The sequence below is a fragment of the Pristiophorus japonicus genome, chromosome 11 (assembly GCF_044704955.1).
Source record: "Pristiophorus japonicus isolate sPriJap1 chromosome 11, sPriJap1.hap1, whole genome shotgun sequence".
Classification (NCBI taxonomy): Eukaryota; Metazoa; Chordata; class Chondrichthyes; family Pristiophoridae; genus Pristiophorus; species Pristiophorus japonicus.
This window is the reverse complement of record NC_091987.1, coordinates 69,564,075-69,585,225: the sequence shown is the minus strand read 5'-3', so window position 1 is coordinate 69,585,225 and position 21,151 is coordinate 69,564,075. Positions and strand designations below refer to the sequence as shown.

Genomic DNA, 21,151 nt, shown 5'->3' with positions numbered 1-21,151 from the left:
GGGGTAGGAGAAGGGGGGGGTAGGAGAAGGGGGGGGTAGGAGAAGGGGGGTAGGAGAAGGGGGGGTAGGAGAAGGGGGGGTAGGAGAAGGGGGGTAGGAGAAGGGGAGGGGGTAGGAGAAGGGGGGTTGGAGAAGGGGGGTAGGAGAAGGGGGGGGTAGGAGAAGGGGGGGGTAGGAGAAGGGGGGGTAGGAGAAGGGGGGGTAGGAGAAGGGGGTGTAGGAGAAGGGGGGGTAGGAGAAGGGGGGGTAGGAGAAGGGGGGGTAGGAGAAGGGGGGGTAGGAGAAGGGGGGGTAGGAGAAGGGGGGGTAGGAGAAGGGGGGGTAGGAGAAGGGGGGTAGGAGAAGGGGGGGTAGGAGAAGGGGGGGTAGGAGAAGGGGGGGTAGGAGAAGGGGGGTAGGAGAAGGGGGGGTAGGAGAAGGGGGGTAGGAGAAGGGGGGGTAGGAGAAGGGGGGGTAGGAGAAGGGGGGGTAGGAGAAGGGGGGGTAGGAGAAGGGGGGGGTAGGAGAAGGGGGGGTAGGAGAAGGGGGGGGTAGGAGAAGGGGGGGTAGGAGAAGGGGGGGTAGGAGAAGGGGGGGTAGGAGAAGGGGGGTAGGAGAAGGGGGGGTAGGAGAAGGGGGGGTAGGAGAAGGGGGGGTAGGAGAAGGGGGGGTAGGAGAAGGGGGGGTAGGAGAAGGGGGGGTAGGAGAAGGGGGGGTAGGAGAAGGGGGGGTAGGAGAAGGGGGGTAGGAGAAGGGGGGGTAGGAGAAGGGGGGTAGGAGAAGGGGGGGTAGGAGAAGGGGGGGTAGGAGAAGGGGGGGTAGGAGAAGGGGGGGTAGGAGAAGGGGGGTAGGAGAAGGGGGGTAGGAGAAGGGGGGGTAGGAGAAGGGGGGGTAGGAGAAGGGGGGGTAGGAGAAGGGGGGGTAGGAGAAGGGGGGGTAGGAGAAGGGGGGGTAGGAGAAGGGGGGGTAGGAGAAGGGGGGGGTAGGAGAAGGGGGGGGTAGGAGAAGGGGGGGGTAGGAGAAGGGGGGGGTAGGAGAAGGGGGGGGTAGGAGAAGGGGGGGGTGGGGGTAGGAGAAGGGGGGGTAGGAGAAGGGGGGGGTAGGAGAAGGGGGGGTAGGAGAAGGGGGGGTAGGAGAAGGGGGGGGTAGGAGAAGGGGGGGGTAGGAGAAGGGGGGGTAGGAGAAGGGGGGGGTAGGAGAAGGGGGGGTAGGAGAAGGGGGGGTAGGAGAAGGGGGGGGTAGGAGAAGGGGGGGGTAGGAGAAGGGGGGGTAGGAGAAGGGGGGGTAGGAGAAGGGGGGGGTAGGAGAAGGGGGGGGTAGGAGAAGGGGGGGTAGGAGAAGGGGGGGTAGGAGAAGGGGGGGTAGGAGAAGGGGGGGTAGGAGAAGGGGGGGGTAGGAGAAGGGGGGGGTAGGAGAAGGGGGGGTAGGAGAAGGGGGGGTAGGAGAAGGGGGGGTAGGAAGGGGGGTAGGAGAAGGGGGGGGTAGGAGAAGGGGGGGTAGGAGAAGGGGGGGTAGGAGAAGGGGGGGTAGGAGAAGGGGGGGTAGGAGAAGGGGGGGTAGGAGAAGGGGGGGTAGGAGAAGGGGGGGGTAGGAGAAGGGGGGGGGGAGGAGAAGGGGAGGGGGTGGAGGAAGGCTGAACAGGCCGGGCCCAAAACTTCGGGCAGGGCCCGTCCCCAGCACCAGATTTACAGGTAGGTGGCGTTGGGTCGGGTCGGGTCCGGGGGGGTTGGTTCGGGTAGGGGGGGGAAGGGAGGGAGGGCAGGTTGGTCGGGTCGGGGGGCAGTGGGAGGTCAGGTTGGGTGGGGGCGGGAGCTCGGGTCGGGTCCAGTCCGGGGGCTGGGGGGGGGGGGGGAGGCGGGAAGAGAGAAGGGGGAGGGAGGCTGGGCTGAACGGGCCGGGCCTAAGACTTCGGGCAGGGCCCGTCCCCAGCACCAGATTTACAGGTAGGTGGGAGTCGAGTCGGGTCGGGTCGGGGGTGGGGGGGGGGGGGTTGGAGGGAGGTCGGGTTGGTTCGGGGAGGGGGGAGGGAGGGTCTGGTCGGGGTGGGAGGGGGGGTGGCAGAGGGAGGGAGGGAGCACGGGTCGGGTCCAGTCCAGGGGCGAGCGGGGGTCGGTGTCGGGTCGGGTCGGGCGGCGGCGGGGGTGAGTCGAGTCGGGTCGGGAGGAAGCAGGAGCTGGGCGTGGGAGGCAGCCTTATGCACACAGCCCCAGTGAGGCCATTCGGCCAGGGCTAGGGGCTGCGAGCTTGGGGCCCCCCCCCACAGTTTTGGGCGTCTGGAGCTACTGCACAGCGAGCCCACTGTAGCACGCATGTGCAGAGGTCCCGGCACTGTTTTCAGCGCCGGGACCTAGCTCCGCCCCCCACAGCTCATGCTGCGCCGCGCCGAGTTGCAAACGACCTGCAGGGAGCCGGAGAATCTAAGATTATTTTAGGCGCACTTTGTGGCGCGAAAAATGGGCGTCTAGGTCGGGGCTGCGCCATTCTAGGCGCAGCCCGAAACTTGGGCCCTCTTATGAAGAGGAGAAAAGCTTGAGGCATAAAGGCTAACAATAATAAAAACTTTCTTCCTCTTGCTAATGAAATCACCTTGCATTAAATAGGGTTGCTTATCAACAGAAGGGCAGAATCATAAGTTTGAAGATCAAGCATAATGCTCTAATACATTTCAACAAATCTCGTCGCAAAGGTGCCAAATTCATATAGATTTTAAGGGTCTACACAGTGAAATGCATCAAACATGATTTTGTAATAAAATACCATTAGGATAGTCGCAATAATATACACAGTATCTTGTATTTTCAAAAGAGACCACAGGTTGCCTTGGGATGATTTTGTATGTAAAGGCACTACATAAATGTAAATTGTTGTTTACGTTTCTTCATTTCAAACAACCACCTTCATCTTCCTGCAGCTGAGCAGAAAATGGATGTATGCAGTTTATAGCAAAACTTTGTGCTGATCCACATTATTTAAAGCATAAATCTATGCAATTGTTATCAAAGCTTTATACAACTACTATGTTATTATTTGCTTAAATTACCATCTGTTAGGATTATGTGCGACCACGCATAAGCAAAAGTAAGTAAAATAGATCAGAATGATAATACAAACTGGAATGGAAGATACAACTATGACAGATATCAAGAACTGCACAGCAGTGTCATAATTTTCCAACTACACTCTCATAAGCCAGTGAAGAATTCCATGGGGCGGGGGAAGAAAATCTTTGTAGCAGTGCCCATTTCTTTAATAGATTTCTGTTCTCAATCCTTAAGTATTTCCCTTATCAGTCTCATCCTCAATTATTTTTGATCATAGGTCAAAAGACAGAGGGAAAAACTGATATTAAGGGAACCACTCATTTAATGCAAAAGAAACAACTATTATAACACACATTAGAATTAAACAAATTAAGAACCCTAGTCTCACGATATACCCTCTATATATTCCAGTAACGTGGTAGATTTGTGAAGCTGAGTGAACTGATTAAATGTTCAGATTTGGATATTGAAACAGAACCAATAAATCTAGTTTGACTAGGTACAATATGGCACAGATTGGAACATTACCGAAGGCCATATCACACAGTAATTTATTAAGGACTACTCTCAGAAATCCATATACTGTATTTCCTTCTCTTCTTTACCAATTTCCTAAAACTGGTTCTGATGTAGACAAATGTGGCAGCCATTTTGTTAATGTTGATCTGAACTGGCAAAACAGGTGGACGGTGTTACGGTTTTATTTCTCATTTGAAGGACAGCATGTACAATAATGCAGCATTCCTTCCATACTAAACTGGAGTATCGGCCTAAATTACAGATACAAGTCCTGGAGTGGGATTTAAACATATGCGGTGGAATTCACCCAAAATCAGTGTAACTAGTGCAAAAGATCGTTGAATTTTAAACACAAATTGCATTCAGTGCAAAAAGTTTCCACATCTTTTGGGCTAGTTTTAAAAACATCATGCTAGAAGCAAGCCCCACCCACAAAGCTGGCCATGCCCCCAGGATGAATTAATCAATATTGGGAGTTTCCACGAATTGCGCTCGTTTGCAGGCCTTCGATGAGGCTCTAAAAATTAAGCTGGATCTTTTGGGTGCAAGGACACTAATAGGTACATTATAAAAGGTTTTGAATGTAATTTTTTTTTAAATTTACCAGGAAACTGACTACTATACCCCAATATAGCTAGAAAATAATTTTGTAAATTTTTTTTTTAGCCATTTTCAGTAATTCAAAAATCAGGTTACGCACAGGTAGTGGATTGACACTGATTAAAAATGCTTACTTATTATGGTAAACCCATTTTCAGCTCAAGTTTCAGACCCCCGCTAGAACGGCGGACATCAGAGAGGCCCGCCTAATTTGTACAACAAAAAATTGCGCCGAATACTTACCTTGCAAATCTCCAATAGCTATAGGCCAATTTCCAGTTCGGCGCTGCGCAGCAGGAGCTGCTGGGGGCGAAGCTACAGCCCTGCACCAAAAACAGTGCCGACAGCGTGGCCTGACACCACTTACCTCGCTGAAGAGTCGGCGGCGGCCCGGCATCTGCTGCATGCGGGCCCCGCCCCAAGTCCTCGGCGGAGTCCCGACTTCTTCTTCCCCCCACCCCACTCCCCGTTCATCTTCTCCCCGCTCCACCCCCGCCCCTCTTCTCCGCCCCCGTTCATCTTCTCCACGCCCCCCCCGCCCCCCCACTCATCCCCCGCCCCCCACTATCCCCTCCCACTCTCCCCCCGCCCCCCACTATCCCCCCACCCCCGTTCATCCTCTCCCACCCCCCACCCATACCTCCATTCATCTTCTCCCACCCCCCCCACCCAGTTCAACATCTTCTCCCCCCCTTTCATCTTCTCCCACCCCCCCAGTTCATCATCATCTTCTCTCCCCTCAGTTCATCTTCCTCTTCTCTCCCCCCGTTCATCTTCCTCTCTCACCCCCCCTCCCCCCGTTCATCATCTTTCTCCCACCCCCGCACCTCTGTTCGTCTTTTCTGCCCCCCTTCCTCTTCTCTCCACCTACCCCCCCTTCTTCTCCCCAGTGCTGCAGTTGATGAGTAAAAATAATGTTTTATTTATTGAGTCATATTTTTATTTTTTTTATTTTTTTTGATTGATTTATTGGTTGATTTATTGATTTATTTATCATTTATTATTGATGATGGCTCTTTATTTGTAAAAGTGAAGTGTTTAATGTTTGTAAACCCCCCCCCCCTCTTCCCTCGATCCCTACGCCTGATTTCTAAGTGTAGGCGAGGTTTTTCTGAGCGTACAAAAATCTACACTTATTCCATTCTAAATTAGTTTGGAGTAAGTTTTTGCTGTCTAAACTTGCAAAACAGACGTAAGTGGCTGGACACGCCCCCATTTGACAAAAATATCTGTTCTAAAATGGAACTATTCTAACTCACTAGAACTGGAGCAAACTAAATGCCGAGAATTGCAATTTCTAAGATGTTCCATTCTAAACTAGTTGCTCCAAAAAAATAGGAGCAACTCGGGCCGAAACTGGAGCTCATTCAAACTTCAAGTTTCCATTTTTAAATATATCAGGTATTTTTTTTTTTAAAAAAGCAAATTTTTTTTTTTTTAACATTTTTTAGACGCTGCTGGATTGCATTGATTCATGGCGGATTTTGCATTTGGTGATATGCAAATGAGTTTGGGTGGAAACTCGGGGAGTGGGAAATGTCTACTTTTCAAAACAGGCGCAAATTGCGCCCGGATCACCAATTGCGCCCAAAGCAGAAACTCTACCCCATAATAGTCAGGCTCACATGTGAGGGTTGAAGTTGCTACCAAGTGAACCATGGTGACATGGCATTTAGATCAAGCCTTTAATTGGGAAAATTTTAAAACGTACTCACTTGTTAACTTATGGTGACTGTTAAATTTAAAACAAAGTTTACAGGGATCATAAATGTGAGAAATTCTTATATTTAACCCTTTTGTAAGAATATTTTCAAGATGGTAACCAGATATCCGAGTCCATGTCACAAGGTGCTAATATAGAATGATGTTCCATAAAGCCCTCTATCCCCCAAAGTCCAATTAAACAAACTGTGACATCAAATACAGGTGCAGCGCCTAAAATTCGGAACCCTCGGGACGGAGGCAATTCCGGATTCCAGGCTTTTCCGGATTTTCGATTTGTTTTCTGACGACACGAATCCGGAAACAGTGGATTTCGGTACATCAGAAGGGGGGGTCCCCCGTCGAGGCGGCCGTCGGGCGGGGCCCCGCCGAAGATCTGTTTGCGTCGGGCAGGGCCCCGCAGAGGAGCTGTTCGCGTCGGGCAGGGCCCCGCAGAGGAGCTGTTCGCGTCGGGCAGGGCCCCGCAGAGGAGGTAGTTGGGCGAGGCCCCACCAAAGAGGTCAGTGGGCAGGCCGGGAAGGCGGGGGGGTGGAGCCTGATGTCTGCGCCAAAAAATGAAGCCGCAGCTTCAGCGCATGCGCTGGGGAAAAAAAAGTTACGTTTTTGACGTACTTTCAATGAACATGCATGCTCAGTACAGCTCGGATTTGGCAATCGGCCATTTTTAAAGAGCCAGTTGTGTGTGTAAGAACATTGAGTGCTGTGAGAGAGCACTGGAAAAAAAGAAATCGCAGCTACAGCAATACAAGATGCAACGCAGTGCAAGGACCAAGAATTTCTTACAGGAAGAAGTGGCAGCACTAGTTACTGTGATTGATGGCAGGAGCTGGACACCAGCAGAGGTCATATAAAAGTTCCACCCAATGAAATCAAGAAACGCTGAGATGAAGTTGCAGGAGGTTACTGTGCAAAGGTGAGCACCACTAGATCTGGAGGCCAGTGTAAAAAGAAAAGGCAGGACCTTGGTCAAGTAATTAGTGTAAGTAATATTTCATTTATTCAATGCAATTGCAATTGTAAATGTGACCATCTGTATGTACCACCCAGCAGAAAGACACCCTCTTTAAAAAGTTAGGTTTTCATATCTTTGCAGAGGAAGGTGACACATAATAAAAGGGATTGAACTCGAACAGGAGGAGGCCCGACAAATCTGCACCTGTGGAAGAGAGGATCGCTGCTTTGATGGGTCCTTCCTGGAAAAAAGGAATCAGTACTGCACAAGTGGGTGCATTCTCGCGGGAGAGTGTAAGTCCTGCAAATTCATCGTGGTCATTCAAACCAACTTGCTGCCTGGCCTGCGATGTGCCTCCCGCCCTGCCCCCTCCTCTGCTAACCATTTGGCTATTGTTATATTTTGCAGAGCTTGAGGCCAACCCTGATGATGCAGAAGATGATTCAGACATGGATGAGCCTAAAGAGTTGAACATCTACCAATCCATCCATGGGGCTGAGGGGGAGGGGCTGGAGCTGGATGAAGCTCCCACCATTGTACTGACTTTGGAGGAGGTGCCGCTCAAGGAGCCGACAGCCCCTTCCGTGACTAGTGGTTTTGAGTGTCGGTGGGACATTCCATGGTTTCACACCTTCCAAGGTTGCAGGTCCCAGTGGTGTGGTGCAGCGAAGCACACCCAGGGCCCAATCGTCCTAGCCTGCGGCTCCAAGTGGTGAGGTGCAGCAAGGCATATCCGTGGGGAGGAGGGGAAGAAGAGTTCGACAGATCCTGCACCTCAGGAGCGCGCTAACAGATGTGGTTTAGATGATGTCATTGAGTGCATTGCCCTTACCCGATCAATGGGGTGAGTGATGACGTAGCGGGACTTTCGGGAGAAGTAATAGCAACGACACGAGAAATGGGACCATCAGTGAGGGAATAGTGGCCTAGAGGAAGGGAATGTCAGAGATATGCAAACCAGGTCACTGACCATGAGGGAGGGAATGTTGCAGGTAGTTCAGACAGTTTTGCTCAACATGAGGAAGGGAATGTTGCAGGCCGTTGAGACACTGTCAGGGCACATGAGAGACGGCATGCTACAATAAGGGAACACGCCCAGGCCCCGCACCCATTGACAGAATCAACTGTCACTCCCACTGCAATCCCCACACCAGGCTCTGAAGAGTCAAAAGCTGGGCCCTCAAACTTGCTGTCGGCCCTCCAACTTGCCGCCTCGGCCCTCCAACTTGCCGCCTGATGCGGACGCCCTCCCCCCGCCCCTCCCCTCTCCTCAGGTGCACAGTACCCGAGATGTTCAAAAGAATAAGTTTGGTACCAAGCCCAGAAACACTGTGCCACCGCCTGTGGGCAGTGGTGGTAGAGTGTCCAAGACCAAGCGCAGCGGGCGGTGTTACAATGGGCCCAAGTTTCCACAAGAAAACAAACGGGCGCCCCTCTGAGCTGGGCGCCTGTTTTTCGCGCCTAAAAAAATCCTCGGTATTCTCCACCTACTTACAGGTCCGCTGGCCCTCGGCGCAGCCAGCACGAGCTGTGGGGGGGCGGAGCCAGGTCCCTGCGCTGATAACAGTGCCGGGACCTCTGCACATGCGCGCTACAGTCGGCACGCAAGTGCAGTAGCTCCAGGCGCCGAACTGTGTGGGAGGGGCCCGAAGCACGCAGCCCCTAGCCCTGGCTGAATGGCCTCACTGGGGCTGCGTGAATAAGGCTCCTCCCACGGCCAGTTCCTGCTCCCCCCCATCCCCACTGGACCCGACACCCGCTCCCCTCCTCCCGCCGACCAGACCAGACACCCGCTCCCCCCCCCCGCCCCCCAGACCCGACACCCGCTTCCCCCCCCCCCCCGACTGACCCGACCCGCGCTCCTTTTCCCCGACCCGACCCGCACCCCCCCCCACCCCCCCCCCACTGGACCCGACTCCCGGACTGGATCTGACCTGATCTCTCTCTCTCTCTCGCTCCCGCTCCCGCTCCCGCTCCCGCTCAGCAACACGAACGGCTGCAGAATTCTCCCTGGCTGAAGCACTTTCACACAGGTAGGAAGATGGTATATTTAATCTTTTCTTGGCTTATAAATGTTTATTCAGGTTGGATTTATTTGTATAAGTATAAATAAGGATTTATTGTCGAATTTAATGAGTTCCCTTCCCCCCCACCTCGTTCTGGACACCTAATTTGTAACCTGCGCCTGATTTTTTAATGTGTAGAACAGCTTTTTTCAGTTCTACAAAAATCTTCACTGGCTCCATTCTACTTTAGTTTGGAGTACATTTTCACTGTGGAAACTTTCAAATCAGGCGTCAGTGGCCGGACACGCCCCCTTTTGAAGAAAAAATTCTGTTCTAAACTAGAACTGTTCTACCTGACTAGAACTGCAGAGAAAAAAATGTGGAGAATTGCGATTTCTAAAATAGTCCGTTCTCCACCAGTTGCTCCTAAAAATCAGGCGTGAATCATGTGGAAACTTGGGCCCAATAAGGGGGAGGAGAGACCGGTGCAGCCTGTCTTTGCTGTTGTTGTTATTACTATTGTTGTTACAGTTGTAACTGTTCTCAAATTAATAGTATTTTGTAAGTTATGTAAATTTACAAGTGTTTAAGTGATCGTAAAAAGTGATATTAAAGTAAAGTTTGATACAAAAATAATTTTAAAGTTAAGTACATTGTAAACTTTTGAATAAAATATATTTTACATTAAAACTGAATCATATTCCATTAACACAACACAACATTACGGAACAGCTCCAAACAGTAAACATGTCCATGTGGAATAGTTCTCTGAGCCCCCAGGCATCAGTAAAGCGTTCACGGATGAGCAGCTGGCGCAAGTCTCAAGCAATCGTTAAAGGGGTACGATGACCCGCCCTCCTCCGCCGTCGTGCTCCGGCCTCAGGCACTTGCGTGGCTTCCTCATCCTCGTCATCATCCGCCTCCTCCTCCTCCCCCTCCTCCTCCTCCTGCTCGTCACCTGCATCTTCCACCTCATTATCAGCCACTATCACTGCAGGTGGATCTTCCACTATCAGGTGCTGCTGCCTCATGATGGCTAAGTTATGCAGCATGCAGCACACAACAGTGAACTGACTGACAATCTCAGGGGAGTACAGCAAATAGCCTCCGGAATGGTCCAGGCATCGGAAACGCTGTTTCAATATGCCAGTGGTCCTCTCAATGATGCTGCGCGTCGCAATGTGCGACATGTTGTATTGATGGTCAGCTTCCGTCCGGGTTACGCGTAGGGCGTCATGAGCCAGGTGGCGAGGCCGTACCCTTTGTCTCCTAGTAGCCAGCCCTGCCCTTCTGGCTCCTGCTGCTGAAACATGGCAGATATAACGCTGTCGCGTAGGATGAATGCTTCATGAGTGCTCCCAGGGTATCTTGCATCGACTGACACGGTATGATGCATGTCATCAGACATGAGCTGCACATTAATGGAGTGGAAGCCTTTTCTGTTCCTGTACATCTCGAAATCCTTCAAAGGTGCTCGCAAGGCGATGTGGGTACAATCAATGCAGCCCTGTACCTTTGGGAAGCCAGCAATCCTGGAAAACCCCACAGCCCTGTCATGGATTGCTTGGGTGGTCATGAGGAACTTTATAAAGTCTTTCCTACGCGCACAGTGCAGCCGTGACCTGGCGAATGGAGACATGTGTTGCATGTTGAGAGATGGCACACACATCCCCAGTTATAGCATGAAACGATCTGGAGGCATAGAATGAAAATGCAGCTGTAACCTTCACTTGAACTGACAAAGCAGTCCTCCTGATGCTTCTCGGTTGCAGGTCTGCTTTGACCAACTCTCAGATCTCAATTACAACTTCTTTGTGGAAACTCAGCCGTCAGACACAGTCTGCATCACTCATTGGAGGTAAGAACGCCTGTCTCGATATAACCGAGATGGTAAGGTCTCCTGCCCAGCACTCTACGGGCTCTGATGTTCCTGATGCAATGAAGTCGAATCAATTGTCTCCTATGTAGCACCATGATGCAGAAGGCTCTCAAAAAGTATGGCATTGTCAGTATTGCCCCCATACTTAAATTTAACCTTTAGAAAGAAGCTCAAAACAGCAGGAAAGCAGGCAGCCAGGACAGGTTCATAGTTCCCTCTCTCCCAAAAGGTCTGTATGGATGGATTACATCCAAAGGTCTTGTGACTTCTCCTCTCTTCCCCCCCACCCCCCCCCCCTTAACTAATTGGTGTATTGCAACTTCTCCCCTTCTCTTTCTCTCTTCTCCCCCTCCCCACACTGCAGTATTTGGTTCAGAATGCATCTTGCTCCCTGGGCTGGAAGCATTCTGATTGGCACCTCGTTCTCTCTCCTCCACACCGTCCCCCCACCACCCATGGCTGGTTTTGTAGCAAAGCCACGAGCCGCTGTGTACGGGCGCGGGGTCTATTCTGTCAGCCAAAGCTTCAAGATGTTCGGTGGTGGCGTGTGAGTGAGTAAAAAAAGAGAAAACTACTGAAATCCAACACATTTACACTTCTACGTTGACAGGTTAAAAAAAAGTTGAACTTTATATTATTGATTTTTACCGTGTTTTTGACTCCCTCCAAAATCTGCGATTTAAAAATAATGGCGTCTTTCAATGCCGATTTGTGAATGTGCGCTGGTTTTCTTACATGCACAACAGTGGATAGTCAAGGGGCTATGGGGGGGGGAGGAATTTAACACAATCACAATCACCAAAGAGGTGGTACTCAGTAAGATAATGGGATGAAAGGTGGATAAATCCCCTGGACCTGATCTCTTAAGACCCTGGGACACAAGCTAAGTAGCGGCAGGGATTGTGGATGCATTGGTTGTAATTTACCAACATTCCCTGGATTCTGGAACTATAGACCAGTTAGCCTAACATCTGTGGTTGGGAAACTGTTGGAGTCCATTATTAAAGAAGCAGTAGCAGGATATTTGGAAAAACATAATTCACTCAGGCAGAGTCAGCATGGATTTAAGAAAGAGAAGTCATGTTTGACAAATTTGCTGGAATTCTTTGAGGATGTAACGAACAGGGTGGATAAAGGGGAACCAGTGGATGTGGTGTATTTGGACTTCCACAAGGCATTTGACAAGGTGCCACATAAAAGATTACTGCACAAGATAAAAGTTCATGGGGTCGGGAATAATATATTAGCAATGATAGAGGATTGGCTAACTAACAGAAAGTCAGGATAAATGGTTCATTCTCAGGTTGGCAATCAGTAACTAGTGGGGTGCCACAGGAATCAGTGCTGGCACCCCAACTATTTACAATCTGGAATTTAATGACTTGGAAGAAGGGACCGAGTGTAACGTAGCCAAGTTTGCTGACGATACAAAGTGTGAGAAGGACACAAAAAATCTGCAAAAGGACAGAGACAGGCTAAGTGAGTGGGCAAAAATTTGGCAGATGAAGTATAATATTGGAAAGTGTGCGGCCATGCACTTCGGCAGAAAAAAAAATCAAAGGGCAAGTTATTATTTAAATGGAGAAAGATTGCAAAGTGCTGCAGTACAGCGGGATCTGGGGGCTACTTGTGCATGAAACACACAAGGTTAGTATGCAGCAAGTGATCAGGCAGGCCAATGGAATCTTGGCCTTTATTGTAATGGGGATGAAGTATAAAAGCAAGGAAGTCTTCCTACAGTTATACAGGGTATTGGTGAGGCCACACCTGGAATACTGCATACAGTTTTGGTTTCCATATTTAAGAAAGGATATACTTGCTTTGGAGGCAGTTCAGAGAAGGTTCACTAGGTTGGTTCCGGAGATGAGGGGGTTGACTTATAAGGAAAGGCTGAGTAGGTTGGGCCTCTACTCAATGGAATTCAGAAGAATGAGAGATGATCTTATCGAAACGAATATTATTATGAGGGGGCTTGACAAGGCGGATGCAGAGAGGATGTTTCCACTGATAGGGAGACTAGAACTAGGCGGCATAATCTTAGAATAAGGGGCCGCCCATTTAAAACTGAGATGAGGAATTTCTTCTCTCAGAGGGTTGTAAATCTATGGAATTAGCTACCTCAGAGAGCTATGGAAGCTGGGTCATTGAATAAATTTAAGACAGAGATAGACAGTTTCTTAACCAATAAGGGAATAAGAAGTTATGGGGAGCAGGCAGGGAAATGGTCCCGAGTCCATGATCGGATCAGCCATGATCATATTAAATGGTGGAGCAGGCTCGAGGGGTCGTAGGGCCAATTCCTGCTCCTATTTCTTATGTTCTTAGGGAAGTGGCCAGATACGCCGACCTAGGAGGAAAAAATGTTGGCCAAACTGAGAAAAATTGAAAAAAAAAGCGCAGACGTGACGTTAAAAAAAACTGGCCTAGAAAAATCGTAACTAAGTCAGTTGCGCCGGTGCAGATCCCAGGGGGAAACTGGAAAAAAATAAATACGCCAAAAAAACGGCGCAAATGACTGGGGAAAATTGAGCCCAAAGAACTGGATTTTTAAAATACAAAAGCAAACCCACATAAGTAGCCATCTACTTATATTAAGCATGAATAAAGAAAATATTTTATTGGTTGTTAAGTACAAGGACTTGCTTTTAGCTATTTAGAGTAAAGCCTTTACAATCTAGATTTTTCCATATTGGTTTCGATCCAAGTTTTGTACAAAGTCAGATTATAATTGCAAATGTGACCAAGTACAGTAATATATGGTATAGGATGGGGTGGGAAGGGCAATGGGGAAGCAGAAAGTGGAAGGAAAATTGATTTACAAGGCTCTTATAAGCAGGGTTGTGGCATATAAATCTTCGAATACTGAGACGTCCCATTACTTCTAAACATGAAAATGAACACATTGCCAAATTGTGGTCACTATTTCCTCAAGGGTCTGGAAAAGAATTCTGAAGGCTTAGGAGATCAGGTTTCTGCCCATCCCTCATCAGATTTATGAATAAACTGAGCACAATATTAAATAGAACAGATTAGCATATCATCTCTAGCAGAGATAACCCAAGTAGAATTAATGACTAATATAAACCAGATGGAACTCACAAACAGGTTACAAAAGGGTCAAAACAAATAAATTCCCTGGGATAGATTGATCACAGAGTACTGAGAGGGAGGATGAAATTTGGGAGATGTTGAACACTGGAAAGTCACCAGTAGACTGCAAGCAGGCTAATATGGTACCTTTTTTGGAAAAGAGCAACAAAGCAGGTTCATACAATAACTCCGTAAAAAGCAATAAACATGGAGATAGAAGGGGAAGTTCCTGCCTGACTAATCTCCATTGAGGAGGTGACATCCCAAGTAAATAGGAGAAAGTCTCAAGATGTACCTGGACTTCCAAAAAGCATGTGACAAAGTTCTGCACAAAAGGTTACTAATCATAGTCATTGTTGTGGAGATTCAGAATAAACATAGCGAATGGCTAAGAAATGATCTGATGGTAGAAAACAGCAAGAGTTATATCGGAAGGGGAGGTGCCTCCGGCATCAGTATTGAAATACCTACTGTTTCCAATTTACATCAATGACTTGGATACAGAAAGTCAATGCAAATTTGCATGCAATAACATACAAAGTGGGGCAATTGATTCTGAGGAGGATATCCAAGTTGGTAGAACAAAGGCAGAATTACTGTACCTCCTCACTTGGTGGCATCTGAAAACTTGGATATACTACTCTCTCTTCATTCATCCAAGTCAATATGATGAAAAGCTGAGGCCCGCATACAGATCCCTGAGGAACATCACTGGTCGCATCCCGGCAATCAGACAATAAACCTTTTATCCTTACTTTCTGTCTCCTACTTCCCAACCAATTACCGACCCATGTAACAAGGTTATCTCCAATTACGAATGCTCTCGGTTTTGGTAATAATCAGTAACTTTGCCACAATTGATGCCAAACTAACAGATCCCCAGTTACCTTGTTTCTCCCTCCCTCCCTAAATAATGCACATTTTGTAAATAAACGAATTTTATTTAATAATCGAATATCATTAATGATATTAAATAAAACACATCTCAGTCTGTCTTTGCAGTGCTTGAACAAAAAGCATGTCTTTACATTGTCTTAAGTTGCCTAAGGGAAAAAAGGTATGGAAAATACAAATAATAAAAGTTTGACTAAATATCCAGATACTTACCAAATATATTGGTGGAATGGCCCTTCCTGGAAAGTGGTTTCAACTCATTGTGTCCCCAAGCATACTGTCTATAGCTTCCCCAAGCATGCTTCATCATCTGCAAAAAGAGAAAATTAATTTTTCGCACCTAATTTTATGATCCTTCTGCAATTAAAATGAATAAAACAAAATTATAACATAGTTCGTTGATGTACAAGTCAAACCCAATTGACTCCAACCACATCAACACAAGGGTTTTCCCAATACACCCAATTTCAGACATACAAAAGACAATACTGTGCACTACTTAAGGGTTCCACTTTTTGTTTACATGTAGTCAGATCTATATGCTTAAGTCATCCATCCAACACGTGCTGCAATTCAAACAATTTAGAAACTTCATATTAAAAGAGCTTTATTCCCAGTTGTTAACTGGTCCTATCCCAGTATGCCTAAACTCAGAGTATAACCACAGGTCGCAAGATTAACGGCGTGCATCTTAAACAGAGTGAGAAGTTGAGAATTTGGCGAGAGTTGGAATTCAGTATAGAGGGGAAAAGAGGTGCTACTTTTTGCCATTCAACACTTGGTGGTTTGCATAAGCTTGAGGCAGTATGTATTTAAAACTAAGATCTTATTAATGCTTTATTAAATTAATTTAAACTAGTTAAATTAATTAGTTTACAAAAAATAAAAATAAAGCAATTGAAGTAATTATATAAAACTTTAATTAAATATATAAAACAAGGTTAGATAGAGATGGCCGTGCAAGAGGTGTGCCACATCTGTAGCACGTGGGAGTTTGTGGAGAGCAGCGTGATCCTAAGCAACCACATCTGTAGTGAATGCCTGCAACTCAAGGAGCTTCGGCTCAGAGTTGTTGAGCTGGGGTGCAGACATTACGATGCATCAGGAAGGGGGAGAGTTACCTGAACAATTTGAATCAGTCACACCCCTTAGGATAGGTAGTGGTTAAAGATTTGCTTAGTGATCAGGGACAGGAAGATGTGACTGCGACTCAGTTAGCTTCAGATGCAGTGGTGATGGAGCCTTAGCCTTTGCCATTGTCCAACAGGTATGAGGGCAGTGTGGATGAGACAAAGACTACAGGTAGGATAGGGAAATAAACCACAGCACCATGGTACAGGAGGCCACTCAAGTGGGGGAGTGAGAAGAAACGTGATAGTGGTAGGGGATAGTATAGTCAAGGGGATAGATATTGTTCTCTCAGCTGCAACCACTAGTCCCGAAGGCCGTGTTCACTGGCAGGGATCTCCTCGCAGCTGGAGAAGAACTTGGATAAGGAAGAAGAGGATCCAGTTGTTGTAGGAACCAGCATAGGTAGAATTGGAATGAGGGTCTGCAGATGGAGTTTGAGCAGTTAGGGCACAAATTAAAAAATAGATCCTCAAATATAATAATCTCTGGTACTACCTGAGCCATGCGCAAATTGGCATAGGGACAAACAGATTCGAAGTTTAAAAGCATGGCTGAAAGAGTGGTGTGGGAGGCAGGGGTTTCAATTCATGGGTCACTGGCACCAGTACTGGGGAAAGAGGGAGTTGTTCCATAAACCAGGCTGGGACCACGATCCTGACAAATCAAATAACTGGGCGGTAGATTGGACTTTGAACTAATTACGGGTTCTGGTAAGGGTAAATTTATACCTCTATAGAGAAAAAGGCTGCAGAGCAGATTTGGGTTTAATAACGGTAATAGGGCATTAGCGACTAAGGCCACATCAGAGGAAAATAGTAAAAAGTTAAAATTAAAGGCGCTATATCTAAATGCACAAAACATTTGTAACGAAATAGGTGAATAATGGCACAAAGAGAGATAAATGGGTTTGATCAAGTAGCTGTTACTGAGACATGATTGCAGGGTGACGAAGGTTGGGAGCTAAATATTCCAGGGTATTTGACTTTTAGAAAAGATAGACAAAATGGAAAAAAAGAGGTGGGGTAACCCTGGGCTAAGACCTAAGATAAAGGCAGTAAGGAGAAAGGATCTTAGTCCAGAAAATCAGGATGTAGAATCAGTATGGGTGGAGCGAAGAAATAACAACGGGCAGAAAACACTGACGGGAGGACTTTATAGGCCCCCCCCCCCCCCCAACTGTAATCCAAGTGTTGGACAGAGTACAATTCGGGAAATTAGAGGAGCATGTAACAAAGGTATAGAGGCCTTAGTACAAAAGCAAGGAAAATACGATGAATCTTCAAAAACACTGGTTCAGCCTCAACTGGAGTATTGTGTCCAATTTTAGGAAGGATGTGAAGGCCTTAGAGAGGGTGCAGAAAAGATTTATAAGAATGGTTCTAGGGATGAGGGACTTCAGTTATGTGGATAGATTAGTGAAGCTGGGGTAGTTCTCCTTAGAGCAGAGAAGGTTGAGAGAAGATGTGGTAGAGATATTCAAAGTCATGATGGGTCTAGACAGAGTAGAGAGAGAGAAAACTGTTCCCATTGGCAGAAGGGTCAAGAACCAGAAGATATATATTTAAGGTGATTGGCAGAAGAACCAAAGGCGTCATGAGGAAAAACCTTTTTACACATTAAGTGATTATGCTCTGGAATGCACTGCCTGAAAGGGTGGTGAAGGCAGATTCAATCATGGCTTTCAAAAGGGAATTGGATAAGTAGCTGAAGGAAAAATATTTGCAGGGCCACGAGGAAAGAGTGGGGGAGTGGGACTAGAGGAAGTGCTCTTAGAGAGCCAGCATGGGTTCGACGGGCCAAATGGCCTCCTTCTTTGCTGTAACCATTCTATGATTCTACGGTATTACAATAATCCTGGGGACCTTAATGTTCATATAAAGGGAGCAAACCAAATTGGCAAAAGTAGCTGGGAGGAAAAGTTCATGGAATGCATTCGAGACAGTTATCTAGAACAATGGGCCCAAGTTTCCACAAGAAAAAAAACGGGCGCCCCTCCGAGCTGGGCGCCAGTTTTTCACGCCTAAAACGGCACCTAAAAAAATCCTCGGTATTCTTCACCGACTTACAGGTCCTGTGGCCCTCGGCGCAGCCAGCACGAGCTGTGGGGGGGGCGGAGCCAGGTCCCTGCGCTGAAAACAGTGCCGGGACCTCTGCACATGCGTGCTACAGTCGGCACGCAAGTGCAGTAGCTCCAGGCGCCGAACTGTGTGGGAGGGGCCCGAAGCACGCAGCCCCTAGCCCTGGCCCAATGGCCTCACTGGGGCTGCGTGAATGAGGCTCCTCCCACGGCCAGCTCCTGCTCCCCGCCCGACCAGACCCGACACTCGCTCCCCCCCGCCCCGACCAGACACCCGCTCCCCGCCGCCCCCCCCCCCCCCACCGACCAGACACCCGCTCCCCGCCGCCCCCCCCCCCCCCCGGAGACCCGACACCCGCTTCCCCCGCCCCCGCCCCGACCCGGGACCTGCTCCCCCCCCCCGACCCGAGACCCGCTCCCCCCCGCCGCCCCGACCCAACCCGCTCTCCTCCACCCCGACCCGACCCGAGACCCCCCGCCCCGACCCGAGACCCGCTCCCCCCGACTGACCCGACCCGACCCGCGCTCCTGTTCCCCGACCCGACCCCCTCTCTCTCCCCCTCCCTCTCCCTCTCTCTCTCTCTCTACCCCTCCCCACCTCTCTCTCTCTCTCTCTCCCCACCTCTCTCTCTCCCTCCCTCCCTCCCTCCCAGCGGCACGAACGGCTGCAGAATTCTCCCTGGCTGAAGCACTTTCACACAGGTAGGAAGATGGTTTATTTAATCTTTTCTTGGCTTATAAATGTTTATTCAGGTTGGATTTATTTGTATAATATTTGTAGAAGTATAAATAAGGATTTATTGTCGAATTTAATGAGTTCCCTTCCCCCCCCCACCTCCCTCCCCCCCACCTCGTTCTGGACGCCTAATTTGTAACCTGCGCCTGATTTTTTAATGTGTAGAACAGCTTTTTTCAGTTCTACAAAAGTCTTCACTGGCTCCATTCTACTTTAGTTTGGAGTACATTTTCACTGTGGAAACTTTCAAATCAGGCGTCAGTGGCCGGAAACGCCCCCTTTTGAAGAAAAAATTCTGTTCTAAACTAGAACTGTTCTACCTGACTAGAACTGCAGAAAAAAAAATGTGGAGAATTGCGATTTCTAAAATAGTCCGTTCTCCACCAGTTGCTCCTAAAAATCAGGCGCGAATCATGTGGAAACTTGGGCCCACTATGTTGAGGAACCAACTTAGGGAAGAGGTTATTTTATATGTAGTATTGTGTAATGAGACAGAGCTAATTGGCAATCTTGTAGTAAAGGATCCTCTCAGGAAGAATGATCAAAAAATGTTATGAATTTCATATAGGTCCGGAATTTGCGGTCGGAGACATTGGACTGGATTTTCAGCTTTTTGCGATTTCGCCTGTTTCCGGGCGCAATTCACGCTGGAGCCAAAAATTTAGCGCCGGCTTAACGTTGGTGCCAGAGTGAACAGCTATTGCCAAATGAAAGTTCATGAGGAGTATTAGCGTTGACTCCGGCGTTGCACCACATACTTTGCGTGCCGGAGGCGAAAGTTCCACCCCTAAAAAAAAATTTCCCATTCTGCGCATGCGCAAATTTTTTTTTGTTCTTCCCACACTTCTGGTCCTGTCTCCAGTCTCAAATGCTAATGCAGGGCGCGGCATGCGCAGTACAACCGGGGCTAAGTCATTTTACATTTGGATTCTGATCATGGACGACAACGATTCCGGACAGCATGCCAGGCGATTCAGCCACGAGGCTAATAAAGCTCTAGAAGGGGCTGTGGAAAGATGACAGGAGTTACATCTTAGGGGTGGATCTAGAACATTGGCATCCGTATTTAAAAGGGTTTGGAGGGAAATCGCTGAGGAGATCTCTGCTGCAGGCACGGTGGTCAAGACTTTCACACAGTGCCGAAAGACGTTTAATGATCTGACAAGGGTTGTCAGAGTGAGTACAATTATAATTCATGCACTCCTTCATTACTGTGATTATAAATCTGACACACTATTTCTTCCCGTGCTGATGGTGCCTCTCAGCACTCTGTGGGTTACCTCCTAAAATGCATGATCCATTGGTAGGCTTAGTTCGGTACCCTATTTGCCATGAACGATCTTTACACATTATTAAGATTGCTTTCCAAGATCTCATAAGATTGCTCCCCACTTCGATGTCCTCCTGATGCAACACATACAACTTCCAAGGCCATTAAACAGAGGACTGTATTACTTTCAGACAGTATGGTATAAGTATTTTGGTGTCTATCTGTGCCACAAGAGCAGATGGACCCTCTTGTAACCATTCCCATTTACATCTTTACAGGCAAAGTCGTCACACAATCGGCGTGAGCTGGTGTGGACAGGTGGCAGTCCACCTCAGACCCTGCCACTCACGGACATTGAAGGCAGAGTGGCAAGCCTCATCAGCGTAACAGGTTGGGCAGCTGCAACTGAGCGTGCTAAACCTTGCTCGGAAACTGATGGCAAGTCCTGCACACTCCCTGGGATATTTTGGGGCAATGTGCTACAGTGCCTCTGGACTAGGGTTGGGGCAATGCCCTGGATACTCCCTGGCCTGGGTTGGGTCAATGTCCTGCAGTGTCTTTGAACTAGATATATTGGGAGTAGCGGCGGTCCTTCAAATGAGCCTGTAGTATGTGACCTTCCTCATATCACCCTGCCCCCTCCCCTGCTGCGAACCACTCATCTGTTGCTTTCTACTTCCAGATGACCAGCCACAGGCACAGCAATCTTCAAGGGACCACTCCACATCAGGCCATCGTCTGGAGGAGAAGGAGGAGGATACAGATGAGTCGACTGCGGCGCAGCAGCATCAATCCATCCCTCTTCCACCATCGGCACTCAGCTCCTCTGAGGACGATGAATCCGGGGCTCCTGGGACCAGTGGCGTGCAGCAAAGTAGTGCTGGGGTTAAATCCCGCATGTCATCTCTCCAGAAGGTGAGTCAGTAAAGTCGGTCTGCTGACAGACAAGCAGATGTGAAACTGGACATGGTGGGAATGTCCAGGGGGAGCATACAGGTGAGCAGTCAGCTCCTTGATGTCTTGGGTAGGTTTCTGGCTAGCATCGACAGTTTGAAAGTGATCATTACAGAGGTAGGTCGCAGGTTATCAGTGCGAGCCGTGATATCAGCGAGGGGCCATCAATGCCCACACGAGGCCGGTGTCCTCCAGCAGTGACAGTGGAATCCTGGAGAGTTTGGCGCAAACCCTTGCAGAATATGACGCATCACAGGCACAAGCTCTGCTTCAGCTTGGGCAGGTGATGCAATCAATGCCT

General features: G+C 48.6%; 1 protein-coding gene across 3 annotated transcripts in view; it reads right to left on the bottom strand.

Moving 5' to 3' along the window:
- Window positions 1-21,151, bottom strand: part of man1a2 (mannosidase, alpha, class 1A, member 2) — a 253,330-nt gene that overhangs the window by 150,202 nt on the left and 81,977 nt on the right. For all 3 annotated transcript variants that reach the window (XM_070893497.1, XM_070893496.1, XM_070893499.1), the window contains one exon: window positions 14,896-14,992. In XM_070893497.1, coding sequence (XP_070749598.1) covers window positions 14,896-14,992 — 97 coding nt within the window. The remainder of the gene's footprint in view (window positions 1-14,895; window positions 14,993-21,151) is intronic.